The sequence below is a fragment of the Bactrocera tryoni genome, unplaced genomic scaffold (assembly GCF_016617805.1).
Source record: "Bactrocera tryoni isolate S06 unplaced genomic scaffold, CSIRO_BtryS06_freeze2 scaffold_11, whole genome shotgun sequence".
NCBI lineage: Eukaryota > Metazoa > Arthropoda > Insecta > Diptera > Tephritidae > Bactrocera > Bactrocera tryoni.
Genome location: NW_024395824.1, coordinates 6,063,746 through 6,087,478, shown reverse-complemented (window position 1 = coordinate 6,087,478; position 23,733 = coordinate 6,063,746). Strand labels below are relative to the sequence as shown.

Here is a 23,733-nt window from a genome sequence, read left to right as displayed (position 1 = left end):
GTGTAGTGTTGTTTCGTGCTGTGTTAATAATGACGGTATAGAGACTAATGCGAAGTGTGCTAGGCACAATTTTGATATGTATAAAATGTTGAGCTCATTCTTATACTAATTTATATTAAAAAGATGTTTGGTATTTGTACGAAAGTTTACAATTGACCGTTTAAGCAAACTCGGTAATGATAACTTACGTAATAAACAGCTCGGTAGAAATAATTTTTGTGGAATTCAGTAACACTACTTCAAGGACAATCTGTACTGATGTTAGCCTTTAGCATTGAATACATTTGCTCATGATAAAGTTTAAGTATATGAAATTACCTCCTTTCTTAACAAGCATTTGAGTAAAATTTGACGCAGTAAAGTTAGCAGCTAGCTTTAATATTAGTAAGAGGGCTTCTAGTTTATTTGGAGGAACTTCTATGCTTTACTTTGATTTTATTTCAAGATACTATCTTGATTTGACATTGTCGAAGTTAATATTCGATTTTAAGTCTTCTTAATATATTTGCGAGGATTCAAAAATACAACAGGATAAAGTTAAATTTTTGGTTGTATTTCGAAAGTGCTTGCTATAATCTTAAATATAAGTTAAATATTGGTATTATTGCAACAACTCTTAGTTTCGATTATATGTGTGGTATTTTGCTTGTATTTTTAAACTACTATACCAAAAATATGTCTGATGTTTCCGATTTCGTGCAGGCACTTCCAGTCGGTGATGCAGCAGACGCCAAAGAGTTGGCGCGGGTGGCTGCCAAAGGTGATCGCATATCCTGATTTAATGCGCCTGATGTTTGACTTTGACTCCCATCATAGTAGTAAGAAGAATCTTTTGGAAGTGAGAGAAGTAGTGAATACAAATAAAATTTAAATGCTCCAAAAATTTATTGGCGATCAATACGAGTTTTTGAAGGAATACAAACGTAGAAATCTATTATATTTTTAAGAATTTTCTTACACAATTCGATACTGACATCAGTTTGGATTGTTTTTTATTTATTTTTCACTTTGAGCAAAATCTTTCTAATGCTCATTGAACCAATAGTTCGATGAAGTAGTTGAAAATTCTAATGATATAATTCTGAAGATTTGATGTTAGTTAAAGCTTAACTATTTCAAACATTAAATAGTTTACATTTATTGAACTTACTTAATAGACCAGTGCCTGCTGTATATCCATAAGATCCATACGCTGATCCATACTGAGAATATGCCGGATTATAGGTGTACTCTGTGGTAGGCACAACGGACCCGCAAGCTGCTATAAAAAAAGAGAATATACTGATGAAGAGAAATATTAATTCCGTTTCAATTTCTTATATTTAAATCCAACTTCTCTCTTACACCGTAGCACACAAATTAAATGAATAGTACTAAGTGAAAATTTGAGTATCTAAGCGATTATAATCAAATCGTTTTGTGCAAAATCAAGGTGGGATACATACTATTAGAGGACAGGAAGCCAAACAACCGTAAAAATCGTGTATGCGCGAAATGTTCAAGATATCAATCTGATTAACTTTGCCTGAGAGAATATGCGTCTAAAACTGTTTTCAAGCCAGCGATTTTTTAGGTCAAGTGTTTTTTTTTTGGGATTATAAAATTTTCTTCGTTATCTTTGAGATATCCAAATGAAATTAAATGCATAGGTGCGTTTTGTTATTCTATTGAACATTTGTCAGAATCGGCCAAACCGTTATTACATTTTCCGGTATCCTGCTTTTAATTAAAAACCTAATAGCACATATTTTTGCGGAACTGTTTTCTAATACATGCTTAACAAGAACAGTGAAACTAAAGACCAATGCAAGAACCTCTATTTTCTTTCTTCGTTCGCTCCAAATCTGTTTTAGACACATATAGTATTCTCTCTCTTCAGAATGATCTGTTGAACATTTTCCGCTTACGCGATTTTATAGAAAAAAATAGACTACATATACTTAGGTTGAAGTGTTGTTCATACAATTATATTCCAGATATACATATGCATCCACAAATTTACGATAAATAGTTTTCTTAAATAGTTTATTTTAACTTTACAAAAGAATGTCGTCGTAAAGTGCAAAACCTACAGGGGTTGTTTGTAGCACTGCGTCGCATTGAAAATGGGAATAAAGTAAATCATTTTGATTATAGTTCTCTCGTGCCTCAATTTCGACTAGCTTTAGTCTTACTTTAATACTATTTTATAATATTTTGTAAAGACTGAAGTATTTTTATTTTTAGGCTTGATTACTTTCTGGCATGGAATTTTTATTTAGATTAGAAGATAAATTGCGCAAGTCTGAACATTTGTTAATTAAAAGTGATGTTCGGATTTTTTCGACTTATTTAACTTACAATTTCTTAATTTAAATGGAATAATAAGCTCCTGATTTTACTTAATTGTTAGCATTACCTTGGTTAGCAAATTATTGAAATACAGGTACAAGTCTTTCCTTATAAATCTCAACCAGTCAAAAAAGGTTATGTTATTAGTACTATGCAAGGTGGGATTGTGGTAAATTCTTTTGTTTTTGAAATCAATGCATAACAATGTGTCTATAATATAAAAGTAATTAAATGGATAAATTAGCTATTAAAAGTAATAGTAAGATCCAGTTGTGACCTTGTTTTAAAATGTACTCCAAGGAGTTTTAAGTTATAATAACTTTCCTTAATACAAAGTGCATTTCCAACTTTGTATTATAAAATACTATTTGTACTGTAAATACTTGCACAATAGTAAACAATATATTAATATTATTAATAATGATAATTAATTTTCTTAAACATATACATACACAGATTGCTTAGTTTATTTCATTCGTACGAAAATAAAAGAAGTATTTCGACGCCAAGTCATAACTTTACGTTGCTTTACTCATCAAATTCATGTTTTAAGTGATCAAAAATGAAATAATGTATGTAAGGCAATGTATGAGAGCTCGCGTTGCCGTGGTGAATAAAGATCTGTCTTCGTTGGTTGGTTTTCCTGATTTTTTGAGAGACAAATGGCAAGCAAATGGTTGTGTACCACTCAGACTTTACTCCTCTGTATTGTTCTAGAGGTAGGGTTACGACATGTTCAGTTTTTCTAAAAAAACAGGCAACCATTTGCTTAGAGATGCTTAGTGCGCGAAAAGCTTTTTTTAATTCCGCTCAATTTTGAATATCCCTACAGTGGACTACTGTTAACTTTCGGGATCGTTTGCATAAATTCACGGTTCACCACCTGTTACCTTGTCATAGACGTATTTCGAAGCACCGTTATTGCATTCTTTTGACATTCATCTCGACCTCTCTTGAATGATACACATATTGTATGAGATTGCAATATTGAATGTATGCTAGTCTCGGTAGTGCGGTTATAGTTGCCTAAATCTCACGATAGGTCGCATGACGATCTCGCAATATCACTTTTTGCGCACAGAATCAGAATCAATAGTTTCCGGAAAAATAATTGATGTGAACGAGCTTCAAGAAGTTCGTCTTGGGATAATTTATGACGTCGATTGAATTTATCATACCATCGATAACCGCTAGTCATTGATGGAGCTTCATAGCGAAAAGTTGAGTTAAGTTCATCGATGCACTGCTGCTGAGATATGATCCATGTCGAAAGTTGTAAAAAATAATTGCGCGAAAATGTTCGCGATTTAATTCATTTTTTTAGCCGTGATAAATATTTTAAGTTCTTTAGACAACTCAAACAGCACAATATCAAAACTTTCTGAGTATGTATAAAATTAAAATTGTCGAACTTTACGATACAGTTTTGAGATTGCCAGTTTGTAACACTAGGATCGCCAAATAACCAAATATAAAAGACAACCAACGGATATATCGGGTGATTTTTTAAGAGCTTGATAACTTTTTAAAAAAAAAAAACGCATAAAATTTGCAAAATCTCATCGGTTCTTTATTTGAAACGTTAGATTGGTTCATGACATTTACTTTTTGAAGATAATTTCATTTAAATGTTGACCGCGGCTGCGTCTTAGGTGGTCCATTCGGAAAGTCAATTTTGGGCAACTTTTTCGAGCATTTCGGCCGAATAGCCCGAATTTCTTCGGAAATGTTGTCTTCCAAAGCTGGAATAGTTGCTGGCTTATTTCTGTAGACTTTAGACTTGACGTAGCCCCACAAAAAAAATAGTCTAAAGGCGTTAAATCGTATGATCTTGGTGGCCAACTTACGGGTCCATTTCTTGAGATGAATTGTTCTCCGAAGTTTTCCCTCAAAATGGCCATAGAATCGCGAGCTGTGTGGCATGTAGCGCCATCTTGTTGAAACCACATGAGTCAACATTTAAATGAAATTATCTTCAAAAAGTAAATGTCATGAACCAATCTAACGTTTCAAATAAAGAACCGATGAGATTTTGCAAATTTTATGCGTTTTTTTTTAAAAAAAAGTTATCAAGCTCTTAAAAAATCACCCGATAGTTACGTGTAACTTCATAAGTTTTGTAATAATCAAAACAACAAAGCTAACGAAAAATGCACAAAAACAAATGTACCCTGAAAATGAAAGCAAAAAAATAATCGACAATTACGCAAAAGAGCGAATTCCAGTACTTAAAGTAACGAGGAGTTTAAAAATTTTGCTTAACATTGTGCAATTGTTCATTATACGTATAATATTATAAAAAATGGAAAGATAAGACGTCGGTTGAAAATCATCCATGGTGTGGTCGCCCTTAGGCATTTTATAAAACAAACGAATGTTGGTTGGTACGCAAGGTCAAAAAAGAAACCAAAACAAATGGCAAAAGGCAAAAAGATGTGACTCTCCAAACCATTCCAAATTATTAGAAAGGCAATGGGGAGAGTTGCGCGTAAAAGGTCAAAAATCTTTAAAAAGTTTAAGCTTAACAAAAGCGCACATAAACAAGCCCGCTGAATTTTGGAATAATGTGATCTTTGCATTTGAGAGCAAATTTAACCTTTTTGGAAGTGATGGCAAAGTAATTACGTACTGTGTGTGCAATATGTATATCGAAATTTTGAAGAAAAACTTACGAACTATTTAGTGCAGGAAATCTCGGAATTGAAGCGTTTTTCCAGTTTTACCAAGATAACGACCCAAAACATTCCGCACTAAATACAAATCTGTTGCTTTTATACAATTGCCCTAGAGTAATTAGAACTTCTACCCAAAGCCCAGTTTTAAATCCCAACGCAAAACCCAAATGAAACAGATAATAATAGAAGAGTGGTACAATATAGACACATCTATAACAAGAAAATTGGCCAAATCAATACGTCGACGTTTAAAAGATGAAGTCCGAAAAAAAGGAAGAACTACGCGATATTAAAAAATTTTGACATATTGGTTTTTAACTTGGATTCTGAATTGCCGAATATTGTTTTGCTTTTATTTTTGGAGTAATTCAGGTTTGTGCTTTTTTGGTTAGTTTTGTTGTATTTATTATAATAAAACTCATGAAGTTACAAATTAAATAAAAGTTTGTCACGAAGTTTGTAACACCCAGAAGGAAGCGTCAGAGCTTCTATAAAGTAATAGGCGATAGTTGGCGCTGAAAGCGCGTAGTTCTAGTTTTATTCGTCGGGTCATACTATACCTTTTTGGAAAGCTCACGCACGCGCTAACACGTGTTTGATTGATTGTCGTTTCTTTTAGTCATTCGTGAGTTATAGCGTCGCAAACATGGAGCAAAATAAAGAGAAAATACGGGATATTTTACAGTACTACTACGATAAAGGTAAAAATGCCGCCAATAAAATTTGTGCAGTTTATGGACCCGATACAGTTTCCATTTCCACCGCACAACGATGGTTTCAACGTTTTCGTTCTGGTGTAGAGGTGGTCGAATATGCGCCACGCTCCGAAAGGCCTGTCGTCGAAAATTGCGATAAAAACGCTGAATTGGTCGAAAGAGACCGGCATAGTAGCAGCCGTAGCATCGGTCAAGAGCTGGGCATGAGTCATCAAAAATTCATTTCAATTTCAATAATAAAAACAAAATTCAATAAAAATACCGCAAGACTTTTTTGACAACCCATTATATATATATATATATATGTATACATGATTAGTATGTTGAGCTGAGTCGATTAAGCCATGTCCGTCTTTCTGTATATATACGAACTAGTCCCATAGTTTTTAAGATATCGTTTGAAATTTTTTCAAACGTCATTTTCTCTTCAAGAAGCTGCTCATTTGTCGGAACTGTCGATATCGGACCACTACAACATATAGCTGCCATACAAACTGAACACATTTGACAATGTATCTTCACAAAAGTTGGCACAAGTTATATTCTAAGATAATAATGTAATCTCCGAAGAAATTGTTCAGATCGGCTTACTATAGCATATAGCTGCCATACAAACTGAACGATCGGAATCTAGTGCTGGTATGGAAAACTTTTGCATTTGACAAGATATATGCATGAAATTTGGAATAGATTATTTTCCAAGACAACAATGTAATCTCCGAGGAAATTGTTCAGTTCGGTTAACTTCGGGGCAGCCGAAGTTAACGTTTTTTCTTGTTTGGTTTTTTATTTGTTTATATTAATAAATATGTCAGAGAAAAAATATAAAAAAATGCAGATGTCTAATACTTTCTTTGGCCAGTGTAGGTAGTTTATTTCATTTAGTATTTTATTTAATTTGTGTAAGAGTATGTGTATTTGAGTGATTTCGTTACGATAAATTCGTGTATTTGGGTGGAAAAAAATTGATCTACATCAAATAATTATTTCGCTTAAAAGTAGTTATTTATTACATAATTGTGCACTTTAATTATGATAGAGTGTCTTAGTAATTATGGGAGGTAATCATAAGAAATGCATATATAATGTGGATGAAATATATAGGTGACTATTACAAGTAAGTTAGGTGTTGCGTATTTTTTCTAAAATGAGTACAAATACTAAACGGATAGCACATTTTCTTAAATACAGGTGTATATATGACTCAACTAAGTGAAGCACTTGCCTGCCGAATAATGGTTAAAACTTGGTAAAATCGTGGAATATTCTGCAGGATTATTATTTATGGAATCACCGCCTGAGGTATCTCTTAGTTGGGCACTTGGCTGAAGAAGTATAAGAGGTGAATTTATTACACTGGATTGTAGAACCTGCTGTTGAATGTGCTGGTGATGATGTTCACAACCTTGTTCATTCGTATTTGAATGCGTATCAGGAGACCTAGTAACATTACCACTTATATCATTTCTATTGTGATTTTCAAGTACATTTACTAAACGCCTTTGTTGTAGAGTATTAGACGATACAGCCATTGTGGATACTTCTGTCATGATAATGTTGGGAACCCCATTTTTGGCACTTTCACCTCTGTTTAATAATGATGTGGTTATGGCCGATCTTTTTTCTGTTGAAGGTATTACACAATCATCTTGTGCTCCATCGTCATTGTTAATATCAGTATTTCCAGTTAAAATTGCATTAGGTAGTATTCCAGATGGTAATGCTACATTACCACTAGAATGAGAACCAATTGATGGTGATTCACTGTTCATTGAGCCCACTGTATTATCTACATGTGCTATTGTTCCATAGTGCCCATTTTCTATGGCTATTGCTATGAGAACAGTATAAAAATAAGTAACAAATAAAATCTATACGAAATAAAAGTAGATTTAACAAATAAAACAAAAAAGATGTTCACAGATATTGTGGAGTAGCTCTTCTCATTAAAATCCGTATTACATATGTATGTATACATTATTAAAACTATATTCATAAGCATTTCCTAAAAATAAAAAATATATATAATATCCTTATATTATGAATGTGTGTACTCAAATGCAGCTCTTATTATTAAAGTGAAATTTTTTCACCTTTTCATATAAGAGTATGTAGAGAAGCGAACTATACTTGCGGTGCAACCCTGCGCTGTGAACAATCATAGTTTATTTAGCCTTTGTTTTTGCAAATAAATAAACTTTTACTTTTGAGAATAATTTGTCATTTGAGCGATTTTACTTGGGAAAAATATGCAAAGTATAACTTGGTAGCGTTGAAGAAAGCAGTTATACTTCTTCAGTGAGGTATCCGCATACTCTTTTGTACGAATTCAACTCGAAAATTTGTTGTAGCTTTTGCATGTAATTTTTTTACGTGAGAGGTGCGAATCTTACACACCTTACACCAGTACATTTCTTTACATGTCATCTTTTCATGTGAGGGATATAAGTATATGTTTTAGCTATTACTCAACCTGATAATAACATAAAACTTGTAATTGAATTAATTTATATTAAAATAAATCCAAAAATAGAAGATATAACAGATTTAGGTTTCGAACTTCTGGTATATAGAAAAATATATTCGCGAATGGCTGTTGTTGATGTGAATATTTCAATACAGATTATAAACAAAGAAACGCGAACTAATCTCTCAGTTTTTGAGATATCGAATTGAAACTTTGCACACGTTCTTTTCTCCTACAAGAACCTCAATTGTTGGCACCGTCGGTATCGAACTGCTATAGCATATAACAACCATACAAACTGAACTATCAGAATGATGTCCTTGTTTGAAAATATTTTTTTTTTATGAAATTTGGCACAGATTTTTGTTTAAGGGAACAGTCCAATATGATGAATGAATACAGAAACTTTTGTGTTTGTAAAGGGTATTATGGCTTCGCTGCTACCGAAGTTCACGTTTCATAATTCATTATAACGTTTAGTCGTATATTGCGATAGATTTCCTTCCCCATAAAAGGTTTCGATCGGGTTTAGAATCTCATCCTACAACACGCCCTTCTGATGCCACAAATTACCGTTTTTTTCCATTTGGGTTGTCACAAGGGATCCACCACAACATTCTTTGTCAAGTGCCACTTTTGGCATGTTCGCTCAGATATAGTTTTTCGGCCGAGGTCTTCTTCATTCTAAAATAATGTAGAAGAACTATGCACAAAAACACATCAAGTTCAACATATTTGAGTGAAAAAAAATATTTTGGTATTTGTAAGCAACAAGTCATCGCTCGTACCAAACTAAATTCGTTATATACTTAATATAACTATACTGAATTGAGAGTAATTTAGAATTAAGAAATATCCAATTCGGGACCTTAAAAATCATATCAAATTAAAAGTCAAAGAAATTCTGCCGCATAATCCTCATATTTTGACGGACTTACTATATACGAGGCATAACAATTAAGTAATGAGACTGATTCCATAAAAACCGTATATTTGGAAATTATTCTACAACTCTGTCATCCCCTTCAAAATAGTCCCCTTTGGCAGCTATACAGCGATTCCAGCGCGTTTTCCATGCTTCGTAACATTTCTGGAACGCTTGGACTGGGATATCCGCGAGTACCCTCGTGACGGCCGCCTGGATGTTCGTAATCGACTCAAAATGGGTTCCTTTGATCGCCGATTTTGTTTTAGCAAAAAATAAGTCACAGAGTGAGATGTCGGGCGAATAAGGAGGCCAAATATTGGGACACGCTGAGGGCAGTGGGGCACGGTGCGTTGTCGTGATGAAGGATCCAGTTACGAAACGCTGTCTGGGCGTACCCTGTTGACTCGTTTTCGCAATCTTTCGAGTACTTGGCAATAGTAGACTTGGTTCACAGTTTTCCCCGCTGGAACGAATTCTTTGTGGACGATTCCTCGGCTATCAAAAAAGCTTTTTTCGGGCGGAGGGCGCGGAGATAACCATGTGGGCTTTGGCCTTTGGTTTCGGGGTCTAAGAGCAATATCACCATACACTTTTACAATTTTAGCGTACGTTTCTGAAGCTGTTTCGCCCAATCTGGAGCAAAATTTTATCCCGACGCGTTGCTCTTGATTTCGTTTTTCCATTTTCGTGACGAGCACTACAAACACACGTCTACTCAACTTGACGCAGCAGGCGAACTAAATAAGCTAGAGCGATGATACATATACCTATGGAGAGGGGAGGGATGCCGAAAAAAGAAAAAGGGAATTTCAAGGTCACAGGTTTACCACAAGCGCGGCAATAAAATTAGTCTCATTACTTAATTGTCAAACTTCGTACGTCCCAAAGGCTGATTGGTGTGGCCGAAAACATCATTGGAAATCAGATCGTTAACCAAAAATCCACTATCAACTCAAAGTTTGAAACTGTTAACGACTGATCATTTACTTTTAGAATGCTTTAAATAGGCATATACTCATGGAGAATCCGAGAATATGTAACTATTCCATAGGTAGGCAAAGGTTACTTCAATAATAAAACAGTTGTATCCACGATATTGTGATAAAGAGTATTTGTTTCCGATATGCTCATAGTAGCACGAGGTAAGTTCGGATCTAAAACTTTTTGATATCAAAGGCATCTGTCAGTCGCCGACTCAATGGCAAATCGTACAATCGTATTAGTACAATACGATAATTTGGGAAGAGCTATGATACAGACGGGAAATTATGTGCTAAGTAGCCTGGAAGTAATATCCTTATAAAGATTTGCAAGACACTGGAAGATCAGCACCACCTATCTATCGATGAGATTGATTTTTTTATACAACGTACTTTTACTTGTAAAGGAGCCATTTATTAAACAATGTTAATACAGCTGTGCTGTCACAAGTATGTCAATCTGACAGTTTAAAAATTTCTCAAGAATTTAAATCAAAGTTGAGAAAATATAATTTAGTACTATATTATAATTTGGGAATCGTTTACAGCCATATTATTTATCGTATACTAATCGATCAGTTTTACTACTTTAACTTTCTTTGTATACGAATATAACGAATTTAATTCTTTATGCGAGATACGCCCATCTACTTCGATAAAGCCGAGCTACGCTCCTATTGGAGTTTAGTAGCATTCAAGGTGATGACGTCTTTTCCTTCATACTTTTCCATTAAGGTTGTTCTATGGGCGTGGAAATAGTCTAGTGCCAGTTATATCACATTTCTACGAGATATTTACAAATTTACAAAGTATCACATAATAATATTTTTGTTGTCTTTTACGATTTAGCTAATTTAAATTACATTTATGGTACGTATCACACTTTGCTTACCTGTGTAATAGGACGATATGTTTGTTTCAAGTGAACTTGCATTTAGTTTCATGTCTGACATATTTATAGGCACTAGAGGGGTTAACGAACTACTGCCTGATAAAAGGTTATAATTAAATGAGCAATGAAATTATATGAATGCAAAAATCAATAGAAAATAGTAACAAATCGTATAATTTATTTGCAGTCTAAGTTTTCGCATCACGTTACATTTAAATATGATAAAAACCGTTGAATGGATTAGAGTGTTATCATTTTGCAAAGTTTTAGACAGGAACTTAATAGTTTTGATTGATTAAAAGTTAGATAACTATGCTTGGATGTAACGATTAGGGTATTTCGACACTTTTATTGTAGAGATATTTCTGTTCTATACTTACCAATGGATGCTCCTAGGGACGGTGTATATAGCGAATTTTGCGATATTGATGTAATACTGTCATAAATCATTGCATCGTTTCCGGCGGCTCCTGTTGCAGGGAAGTTATTGTGGGAGTCATAATAGGCTGTATTACTATTTGTAGTCAAACCACCTAATTCCGACAGGAGTTTATGCTCATCCTTGATGCACCATTTCCCAGACCAAATCTGTTTTACCAAAACACAAATTAAATTCAGGAAAGAAAAACATATCAATAACAATAACTATAGGCATGAATTGTATAACACTTGCATTCGAATAGATTTGGTCACCACTATACGCTATTCTTTGCCTCTTTATGTCGTCCTCTGAAGGCATATTAATATCTCCACTTTCATCTGCAAGTATAAAATGTTCGTATTTACGTTTAAGGAAGTAATAAAGAGATTTATTCGGTGCATTGAAAACTTTAACTGAAGCTTTAAAGCGTACACATGAAGACACGTGTGCTTACATATGTACAAGTTAACAATAAACTGTTCATTGACGAATGTAAATAAGATTGCTTCCATATAACCCACTTCAAATAAAACAATATTGAGACCTCCAAAAAATTTAACAGGATGCCGATTGCTTGATAAGCATTTTTAATCTTTTACACATTAGATACCCTGAAGGACAATTAGTTTATGTGAACATTAATCAATAAGCTTACGAATTCTTGGAAAATAAGGAATCAGTCTCAACTCAGAGCTCAAACCAATAGGTTTTATTTCTCTCGCCTTTTGGTTGAAAAATATATTTTTGGGAAGATTGCTTGCTAAATATAAAATTTTTGCGGGAGCGATAAACATACTGAAAAGAAGTGTAAAACACAAAAAGTGAAAGCTAAAGCCATCTGAAAGTGTTTCTTAATAATAGAAACAGTAACATCTAAGTGAAAGCCATCTAATACAAGTTTTGTGCGGAAAGTAATAGGACCACTTTTATATCGACTGTACTTCGGAGCGTGCGGGCACCGACTGTATTCGGTAGATGGCGTTCCTAACGAACGAGCCGATAGTCATTTATCTCCGAACACCGGGACAGTCAGGACAAAAAATTTCGCGCGAAGTGTTTTTGTGAGTGGTGCAAGCCGAAAATGCAGTGTTCGTTAGAGCAAAGGTATGTGTTTAAATTATGTGTGAAACTTGGTAAATCTACGACAGGGACGCTCGACAAAGCAGGATTACCCAGATGTTGATTTAGCAAGAAGTGGTGTGTTTCGGTGGCACCAGACCTGATTGTTTTTTTTTATATCAAAGGCATCGTCCACCATGAATTTGTTCTTCCTGGACGAACTGTTAACGCAAAATTTTACGTGGAAGTCCTCAAGAGACTCAAACGAAGGGTAAATCGGGTCCGACATGACATCGCAGCCGATTGAAAGTTACACTACGACAACGCCTTTCTTGTGAACAGCTACCTAACCAAAGCCGGCATCCCAAGGTTTCCGCAGCGGTAACGATTGGTTCAAAAAATTTTTTAAAATCGACTCAGTCCTATAACTTTCTGCAAAAACCCTGTAGAAAAAAAACGACCGATAACCACTCAACTAAGAGATCAGCACAGACTCAGTACATAGAAAACAAAATTGTGTGATTTTTTTACATTAAGTTTAAGGGTATTTATATTACAAACATTTTTTAAGATTTAAGTAAATTGTTGGTCGGCAAAAATCCCCTGCTGAATTCTCCCCAAGGGTGCCGATTGGTAATAGATGCCACGCTTGCACGAAGTAGGCAGGGACGGGCAATCAATAGTTCGCCCCTGTTGTAGTAGTGAGGTTTATAGCTAATGTCAGGCGTCCGACCTGGGCGTTCATTGCTCGTCAATAGCACAGCATCCAGATGCGGAGCCTTTCTATGGTAGGAGGTACATGCGATCGGTATCGATCATTAATCTGCCGGGAGGCTCTTTAGTAGCCCAGTCCAGTTTTGGCGAACTCAATTATAGACAACCTTACTTGCGCAGCGGGGACTATCCGCAAGAGGACATACCTTTGCTCTACACTCGTGGGTCCGAATATGAGCCAAAGTAATAACCAAACCACTAATTTAAAGGAGTCCGAAGGAAGCTAGTTGTCCCCAGAAGAGAGCAGCGTTTGCTAGTGACGAATATGGCGCTGAAAGTGCTACAAAGCAGTTTAGGTCCGCCACCGTCATGCTAGTAACGATAAACAGGAAGGATATCCCATCCCGAAAAAGGGCAAGAGCCTGCCATCAAAATTAGCCAACTGAGAGATGGAGATTTGTCAAGGCCGTCGAAGACCCCGCAGCGGAATTTGGTGTGGAGATGAGATGAGCCACAATGTAGATTATGTTATCGTTAACAAAAAGATCTATAGAACCGCTCAGGAAAAGTGGCATGGAGATTTACTATGGTTTCACAAAGGGGGAGGTGAATTTAAAGTTTACATGCTACATATGTACATAGGTATAGTATTCAAGAAAATATAACAATAAGCTGAGAGATGGGTAGTAGCGAATACCGGCTGGTGTCATGCTTTATGCCATATGAACAAGGACTGATTAACGAGCAGATACTTGACAGCGAAGCATCTAGGTTCTTGATTATGCCTGGATGTGACTCCAATGTACACCACATTTTATGGGGTAGCACGGATATCAACGAAAGGGGTGAGTTTCTCTTTAACTACCTTTCGAGTAATTTTGTATTGCGGATCCAATGTATTAACATTTATAACAAGAAACCGCCAAGATGTATTAGAATTTGCACTTAAGTTGGAAGAATTAAGAAATAAGTTAATCCAATGGAGAGTTCCCGACGAACACTTCCTTTTGGATCACCGTTATATTGAATGCATATGGTCTTCAAATATGCATTCAATATAACGGTGATCCAAAAGCAGGGTAGAAAAGTCAAGGTATGACAGAAAAATTAACTGCCAAATGTACCTGCAAGAGCAAAAAAAAAAAAAAAAATCCTAGAATTCCGCCATTCCAACCAGAAAAAATAGGAACTGGATATCCTTGTTAACCAGTTAACAGATTCTTGCCGGCAAGCATTAGAGGGGCTTGAAGCAATTCAATTTAGCCAAACTGTCCCAAGGAGAAGAGTAGTGGGATAGCTATTACAGCGTCTTAAGGCCATAAACATATAAAAGAAGTAAGGAAAGCAAAAATAAATTAGTGGAAATCTGTATGTAATGATATCGAGAATGCGGAGGAAGCGTCTCGACTTGGGCAAATAATAGCACAATCGCTGCATGCAGGTTAATAAATCTGTGCGACGGGGTACACCCCAATATGGCATGCTATCTCCACTTCTCTGGATTCTTACCATGAACAAAATGTTGGTGGATTTAAAAAAGAAGGGGTGTGTGGCCTACTCTGATAAAGTGGCACTTTCCGTTAGAGGTAAATTCTCGAATACCCTCTCTAACCCTCAAACTGAACATGAAGACTTGAGGAACTTGGAAGACTGAGCTAGTATTTTTTACTAAGTATTCCTAAGCAGTTTATTCTAAAATCAGTCCTTAATATTGTTTGTATGGCTTTATGCTGCTGGCTTCCGCCAACTAGACCACTGTCTTCAATTAAAGAAAGCCTTATTGTTCTGACAAGAAGTGAGCTTACAACAAGGGATATATTTATGTATACATACAACCAGGCGGCTTTGACATCACTAAAGTCATTTACGGTTTCCTCAAACTTAGTGAAAGAATGCCTAGATTTTTTAATAGATAAAACATTATATTTTACGATAAACCTGCAATGTGTTGTAGGGCATAATGGTATCCCTGGAAACTGTGAAGCAGATAAACTGGGCACCAACCTATAATTAGACTCCAAAAAAGAGGTTACTCTCGTATATACCTCTAGCTACCTGCAGATATTTAATAGACAAACGTGTTATAAACATAGCCGAGCCTCGGTGGAAACAAACCCTGATTAACTCGACAATCGTGAATGGAATATGGGCCGCACATATCTTCTATTAAAATTTAAAAGGAATGATGATATAATAGCTCTAGTACAGGCCTGTCCAACATACGGCCCCCGGGCCACCATCCGGCCCGCATAGGCCCTTCATCCGGCCCGCCATCTCTTATAGTCTTTGGGCATCCCAGTTGTATAGGCCTGAAACACGTGATGGATAAAGTAGTGCAGACAGCTAGTTTTATACGCGCAAGAGGGCTTAACCACAGACAGTTCCAGGCTTTTCTGGCTGATGTCGGTTCAGATCACGAAGACATTGTATACTTCAGTCGCGTTCGCTGGCTCAGCAGAGCAGCCACACTAAAACGATTCTATTCTCTGCTGGACGACTTAAAGATTTTTCTTGTCAACAAAGACCAAGAAATTACTTTCCTTACTGATGAGGAGTGGTTGGCTGATCTGGCTTTCCTGGTTGATATAACTAAATATCTTTCTGATCTTAACTTAAAACTACAAGGGAAAGACCAACTATGCACACAGTTATACGAACACGTTCTAGCTTTCACAAAAAGCTTTTATTGTTGGAAAAGCAGCTGGAACAAAAGCAGTTGATTCATTGGGAGACCTTATCTACAAGAAAGCAAGATACCTTGGTCTTTGACAAGTACGTGTTGATGTTACAAAGATTAAGGAACGAGTTTGACGACAGATTCGCAGACTTCAAATCACAAACTCCCTGCATGAAAGTGTTTCAAAATCCATTTGATGTTGAAATTGAAGGCGCTGAGCAGAGTTTACAGCTGGATTTAATAGAATTGCAAAGCAGCTCTCATCTAAAAACAGCATATAATAATTGTCTTCCAAACTTAATTGAATTTTGAAATTTAACAAATCAAAAACCAGATCATCTTTATTAGGTAGCCATCTTAAAGGCATTTTGCGCATAGCCACTTCTAAAACTCCAGCTCACATAGATGCGCTGTGCAAACAGAAAACATTTCAGACATCTCATTAATTAGATTTTAAGAATAAGAATATCTTTATATGCTAAGGCCATAGTTACATTAATAATAATATATTAAGATTTATATGATGTTGCTTTTTATAAATAAATAAATATACCAAAACTGAAGGTCATTTTATTTTTTTTTTTGCCCGCTACGGTTATGAAAATGCTAGACCTGGCCCTTCACAAAATTATGTTGGACGGGCCTGCTCTAGTAGGAGTACATAACAGGTCTAATAAGCAGACTTCCCAGTAGACTAGGAACGCCGTATGATCTATCTACGTATTGTAGAAGCTGTTTGGAGGTAGTAGAGGAGGAGACAATTAAACATATTCTATGTGATTGTAAGACTCTATATAAGAAAATAATAGCAACAATCGATCGAAGGTTTCTGGGTGCAACTGATAAAACTTTTCGTACTGATGACCTTTATCAGAAACACGGGATGTGCCCTGCACCATAGGAAGAGCCAATAGAGTAAGGTGATTTTAGTTGCCTTTTTCTTAGTTAAGCCTAAGGGAGGATCACTCAATTTATTAGACTATTATTGATTAGTTAATAAAAAATAATTTTCTACTTATTAACAAAACGATTATGATACATGGTAATAAAGCAGGTAGTAGTAAACATCTAAAGGGTTATCTGACATAATGTTTTCTTATGGACTAACTGACTTACCTTACTTTGCCAAATCCTAAGGGCTTGAGTTAAGCAATTTGAAGGCAAAATCGCTTTTCATATTTTATCGAAATTACAAATAACTTTCGGTAGCTCAAAGCAAATAACCTAAATCAAGGCGAAAAAAAATTCTGATTATACCGTCGTTGATGTTGCAATGCGATATAATACGAGTAATTTCAAAACAAAGGTTAAAATCCTGATGGCACCTACAAACACTGATTAGTTATTAACCATAGATAACTAAATGCGTAAACAATACCTCACAGGTATCCTGATGCCAGCAGAATTCTCTCCAATTTAGGAAAGTAAAAATATTTCTCGACTATAAATTTGGAATCATGTTTTCATCACATTCTTATGAAACGAAAATTTCAAAGAGCTGCACATCTACACCTAGAGCACACAGTACTTATGATGGAAATATTAAACAAATATGTATATCGTACAATATACTATTGTCACTACATGTGTTAAAAACTCAAAGAATATTGCAGAAATCGTAAAATTTGTAACAAAAACAAATACGACAAACATTCTTCTAAAATACTAATACAGCAAGCTCCTATATCAAGAATTGAGAAAAGTTGCATCTAGACATTTTTTACCCTGAAAAACTCTAATTTATAATTTGTGTCATTGCCGATTCTAAATTTTTAATTTTTAAAAACATAGAAAATAAATTAAACCTACGTGAAAAAGTATCATAACCCTTGTAAAAGGGCGCTGAGGCTAAGCGGCTAACCTTGGACATTGAACCAAGTTTTATCACTTCGCAATTTAAATCACTAATACAAAGAAGTATCATTTTATATTATTGCGACCCAAGACACAGTTATTTACAATTATGTTTCGAGAATCACAACAGTATTATCTACGTATATTACCAAAATGAAACTATTTGATATATTTCAAAACAAAGTATCTCATGAAGACATTCTAGAAGTTTCGAAAATTGCACGTGCAAAAATGCTGCAAACACTAATCAAAATAGAAAAGAAAAATACTTTAATACTAAACAAGTAGTATATGAAAAAATTATAGGATAAAGAAATAAATTGCAAGCAAGATATAAATAACAAGTTGTTTAAGAAGATCTAGGAAATAAAATTAAAATGAATAACATAATTATCCATAAGGATAATATAAAACGCAAACTAATTAATTCACAGAAGAAGAAATTCGTAAGATAAGAACTTTCAGAAAAGGCATTTTACAATTATAGTCACTATACAGCGACATTTTACATACAACCAACTTATCCTACTACATGGACATACATATATGTATGTACATTAGGGTGTGTCATTCTGAGTCAACCTTTTTTTCCCCTGAAAAACAGGCTAAAAACTTTCGAAAATGTGCAAAAGAAAGTCAGTCAAAAGATGAGCTCTTAATATTAATATAAGGAGGTGCCTCTTTCAAATTTTCTGTTTTCCATATAAATAACATGGAAAAAAATTAATTTTTTTGGTGGTGGTTATTGAGCTGAGGTTATTATATGTGCACGCGATGGCTGCCAGTAGGGATGGTAAAATCGATTCCGATTCTACTCGAGAATCGAGTTTTCTCGTAAAATAATTTTTTTCCATGTTATTTATATGGAAAACAGAAAGTTTGAAAGAGGCACTTCTTAATATTAATATTAAGAGCTCATCTTTTGAGTGACTTTTTTCACATTTTCGAAAGTTTTTAGCCTGTTTTTCAGTTGAAAAAAAAGGTTGCCTCAGAATGACACACCCTAATATACATATAATGAAGAAATAGTTTATTTCAAGGACGCAAAAAGACACACAAATATACACAATCTGATTATTTGGATATAATGTGTGCGTATTTTTGCGTCTTGAAAAAAACTATTTCTTCATTATTTACATTCTAAATTAATAAATTAATTACAAAATATATATGTATACAGAAAAACCTTCCATAAAAAAAATATTTGTCATAATTTTTAATTTAAAAATGAACAAAATTTTACTACCCCAAACGAATGAAGTAACTTACCTTGGTGTTCACCTAGATAGAAGGCTCAGGAAGAGAAAACATATCTCTAGTAAAATAACTTACGTGAAGATTAGAGATGCAAATTTAAATTGGCTGTTATAAAAATTCTAAACTTAGTCTAGACAATAAAATGCTTCAATCACGTGTTCGCTTTGGTACATGCGTAATGAAAATTTCAATAAACATTTTGGTATTCCTATGATAAAAAGAGAAGTAGAGGACAGCAGAATGAAATACAAGTATATATCTACACGCGCTCCAATGTAAACAGGACTTTAAAAAAAAGAAACAGAACAAAAGGTGGCAAAATCAATTTATTTTATTCAAAATAGTCTCCTTCTGCTTCAATACAGCTTTTTGCACGGTCCAAAAGTATGTCGTACGAGTGTTTTAGCTCGTTGGCCGGTATGGCCGCCAGTATGCCGGTGCAAGCCTTTTGAATGGCCTCTACGTCTGCATAACGCTTTCCTTTCATGGGCAAATGCATTTTTCCGAAAAGGAAGAATACGCACGGTGCCATATCAGGTGAATACGGGAAGGGGTTAATGGTTAAAATATGATTTTTGGTCAAATAATCGGTCAGAAGCGTCTTGGAATGTTGGATTCTGAGCAATTTGTGCGGAACAAACCGTGCACACACCTTTCGTAAACCAAAACGCGATAAAGCGATGTTTCGGAGATGTTCAATTTCATTTCCATGAATTTCAATCTTGATTTCGGCTGATTTTTCATGAATTCACGCACAGTTTCGGTGGAATTTCCACATGTTGATCGTCATTTATGTCCTCACGACCACTTGGAAAACGTTGAAACCACTCGTACACTCTGCTACGGGATAGGCATTCATCGCCATAAACTTGTTTCATCAATTGAAAAATCAGTAAAAGTTTTACCAATTTTAAAACAAAATTTAATGTTGGCTCATTTTCGCACCGATAACACAAACATACTGACACTTAAAACGCAATAACTTCACTTCTAATCGATGATATGTCATGAAATTCTCCTGTTTACTTTGGAACGCACCTTGAAAACTCCGAGAGCACCCAAACCCATTGGCTAATACTTTAGTTCATTCTCGCGATCAAACACGACTAAAAAGAAGAGATATGCCTGCCTACTAAAGAGCAACGTATCACCAAACATTTCAATCAATTACTTGAGTTTGTTTAGTTTTGAAATAGATTTAAGATTTTATAACTTATTGTTAGGCTTAAAAAAGCAGATCCAATAAATAAAGAAATATTGAGTATCATAATATCATCATCATCATTATATCATAACAATAATTTGCACAATATATAGATTATTTCATATTTTTAAGAAAAAATCAGAAAAGAACGAGTTTAAAATCATGAAAAAGTTTTTATACTCGTACAATCAAACAAAATAAATGTTTAATGAATCGGCACGGATATAAGAAAAGGGGGAGTTAGCAATAACACCAACATAACTGTTCATTGACGAATGTAAACAAAATTGCTTTCACTGAAACCACACAATTAAGACCACCAAAGAACGAATAAGTATGGCGATTGCTTGAAAAGCATTTTCAGCCAATTATACTGTGGAACATTTTTGGAATTATTGTCTGGGGGGTGAGAAATTCCAAGTCAGGGTGATGGTACTAGGTCAGTATAGTAAAACCCTCAAAGGGTTTGGCGTTCGTATGTGTCATTTGTTTTTATGACCTTTTAAATTTTTTCTTATGTTATAGTGAACGAAAATCGGGTACCAAATATAGTGTGTAAAAGCTGCTACAACCGTCTAATGGATTGGAAAAATAGATAGTAGTGGTTCGCGAATTATGTTAAACTACGTTTTTGCCAAAATGTTACAACTAAGCGAAAAAGCATCAAGATAAGGAAAAAATTTAAAAGGTCATAAAAAAAACTGACACATACGAACGCCAAACCCTTTGAGGGTTTTACTATACTGACCTAGTACCATCACCCTGACTTTGAATTTCTCACCCCCCAGACAATAATTCCAAAAATGTTCCACAGTGTAATTGGCTGAAAATGCTTTTCAAGCAATTGCCATACTTATTCGTTCTTTGGTGGTCTTAATAGTGTGGTTTCAGTGGAAGCAATTTTCAAGCGGGGCAGCTCTCATAGGTGCGCTCTAAGCGCTCATAGAAGACATCTTTGGTCACATCATCCTTCTCTTCCGTTTGGGCGTGGGCGCAAATCAGCGATATGTTGAAGAACTTCGCCTTGATGCGGATTGTGGCTAGACGTTCATCCACCGGAGTGAATGATAGTACCCGGCGACGGAGTCTCTCTCCCACCACGAATCCCACACCAAACTTGCGCTCCTTTATATGGCCACTGTAGTAAATGAGTTGCTTACAAAATATAAAAAATCGTCAATCGCTTAATATCTACATACATGATCTCTAGTCAGTATATTCAAAATTGCAATCAAGAGCTCTTTTTAGTTTTGTGAGCTGCTAAATATGAAGTCAACAATTTGAGACAATATTTTGTGACTGAAGACTAGAGACTGTGTTGTGAAAAGTAACTAGTCACAAATTGAGACCTTGCCTCAAAATGTCCAAAATAGTGACTAGAGACTGCTTACAGAATTCCGCTATAAGCCTTATCACCAGTTCGATTTTCTAGGGAAATTGCCTAAAAACTGGAAAGTTCTCAGACTTTGATATGCCATTTCTTGAAATTGCGCGATTCAATTGGCAAAAATACGAAATATGACAGAAACATGAAGGAAATAATGGGGAAAAATTTAAATCGTTAAAGAAAAGATTATGTCGACAGAAAGAAATATAGAGAAGGTTCAATTGCGGACCAGTGTGTGAATTGTCAAAAACAAAACGCGATGAGTGGATTTCAACAGTGCTAGCTCATGCCATTTGAGCAGGCTGAGGATTGAATTAAAATTATGATTATCAGAAATATACATCAGTATTACAAACATATGTTTGCTCTTTCGCTTATATTTTTATACGTTTATATGTAATCATATATAATTTTGTGAGTTTTTATGAATACATGCGAAATTGATTGTTGCAATTATTTTACTTATTGTCAGTGTGCATTGAAGACCTACTTTTGAATTATCTCCTATGTTTCATCATAATAGGTTGTCAAATATCTCCGCTTTTTTGCTTTTTATTCAATGTTCAATTATAACGTTAGGATTTAGTTGAAATATGCGCCGTTTCATGCGATAGTCTGTTTCCATCTAGACGGCAACTTTATAATACCCCCTTGTAAAAGCCCCCCCTCCTTATTTGCGAAGAACTCGGACAGCCACTTTTCACTTTTAGTTCAACTTTCGCCTGATATTGTCGTATGTGATCCGTTTTTCGTCGCCAGTCACCATCCGCTTCAAAAATGGGTCGAGTTCGTTCCAATGATGCCACATGTCGGTCTAACTCTATGTTTTCCCTGATTTGATCGGTATTCGTCGCCACAGGTCTTCTGCCGGCTGGCTTATCCATGGTGTCGTTTTCACTCGCTCTGAATCGTCGAAACCATTCCTCCGCAGATCGAAGTGATAGAGTACCAACCCCAAAACATCATTAATCTCACGCAATGTTTCTCTAGCGGGTTTGCCTTTAACGAAGGAAAACTTTAAAATAGCGCGAGTTTCGACGACATTGAACTCCATGTTTACACGTCAATAACTGTTGAACGCAATATTCAAACTAATCATGTATCACTAGCGTCGTTTTGTAGGTTATGTCAAGACCTTTCTATGATGTATAGTATTGCCAGATACCAGCTCTGTAGCGCTTTATACATAGCCGCGAAATTCAAAAGACAAAAAGGGCGAACCTAACAACCTTGACAACCTAATATGTCCGTATATGCTATGCGCATATACAAGTATAGTTATTGTAAAATAGGATATAGAGTTAAGAAAAAAGCAAAAGTCTAATTAGATTTGTTTACTTTTTATGCTTTTAGCAGTATTTGATATCTTGTAAGTTTGTGCATAATGTATTTGATAAGTACATTATAATAATTTAAGTTAGAATGAACTATAACAATGAAATTTCTTAAATTTTAATGCTTTGGGGACCGCCGTGCTCCAAGGAAAATATGCCATTTAGTAGGAACTTACCAAAAGCCATTTAACCTTGCTAATTTCAAAATGACGTTATATCGTTTTGACAGATGAGTCCCATTGTTTGCTCTATTCGGCTTGTTACTCATAATTATTTATAGTTGTTACATTTTCAATCGTTTTATATCAGTGCAAAAATTGAACTAGTTATAGAGTGAGCAAAATGGCCGGTCGTAAAGAAATTTCGATTAATGTCCGTAAAACTATTATTAGTAAGAGAAGGCGTTGCTACTAGCCCAACACTTTTTTTGTTTTGTTGGCACACTCCTCATATGAAAATATGTGATGTTTCATTTCAATCTGTCAATTCATTCTTACAAGTCATTTAGTGTCCCCGTGTCACAATATTTTTTTACAATGGAAAAAATTGAATATCGTGTAGTGATAAAATTCTTATTTTTGGAAGGTGTAGCACCAAAAGAGATTCACGACCGAATGTTAAAAGTGTATAATGATTGTTCACCTGCAATTAGAACAGTAGAAGGATTGGTAGCTGAACTATTGACGATCCACGTGAAAGACGTCCAAAAAGCGCATCAACAACAGAAATCATAGCCAAAATACAGGATATGGTTTTGGAAGATCGTCGGTTGACTCAGAGGGATTTAGTAGAGGCTCTACACATCTCACTAGGTAGTGTGAGCCATATTTTAAGTGA

At 35.1% G+C, this 23,733-nt stretch overlaps 1 protein-coding gene across 4 annotated transcripts in view; it reads right to left on the bottom strand.

Annotated features, from left to right (window-relative positions):
- Positions 1-532: 532 nt before the first annotated feature.
- Positions 533-23,733, bottom strand: part of LOC120779722 (uncharacterized membrane protein DDB_G0293934) — a 188,094-nt gene continuing 164,893 nt past the window's right edge. For all 4 annotated transcript variants that reach the window (XM_040112088.1, XM_040112089.1, XM_040112087.1 and 1 more), the window contains 6 exons: positions 11,663-11,748; positions 11,370-11,577; positions 10,990-11,085; positions 6,948-7,556; positions 1,151-1,261; positions 533-829 (listed from right to left, as the gene is read on the bottom strand). In XM_040112088.1, the coding sequence (XP_039968022.1) occupies positions 663-829; positions 1,151-1,261; positions 6,948-7,556; positions 10,990-11,085; positions 11,370-11,577; positions 11,663-11,748 (1,277 nt within the window). In that variant the 3' untranslated portion in view covers positions 533-662. The remainder of the gene's footprint in view (positions 830-1,150; positions 1,262-6,947; positions 7,557-10,989; positions 11,086-11,369; positions 11,578-11,662; positions 11,749-23,733) is intronic.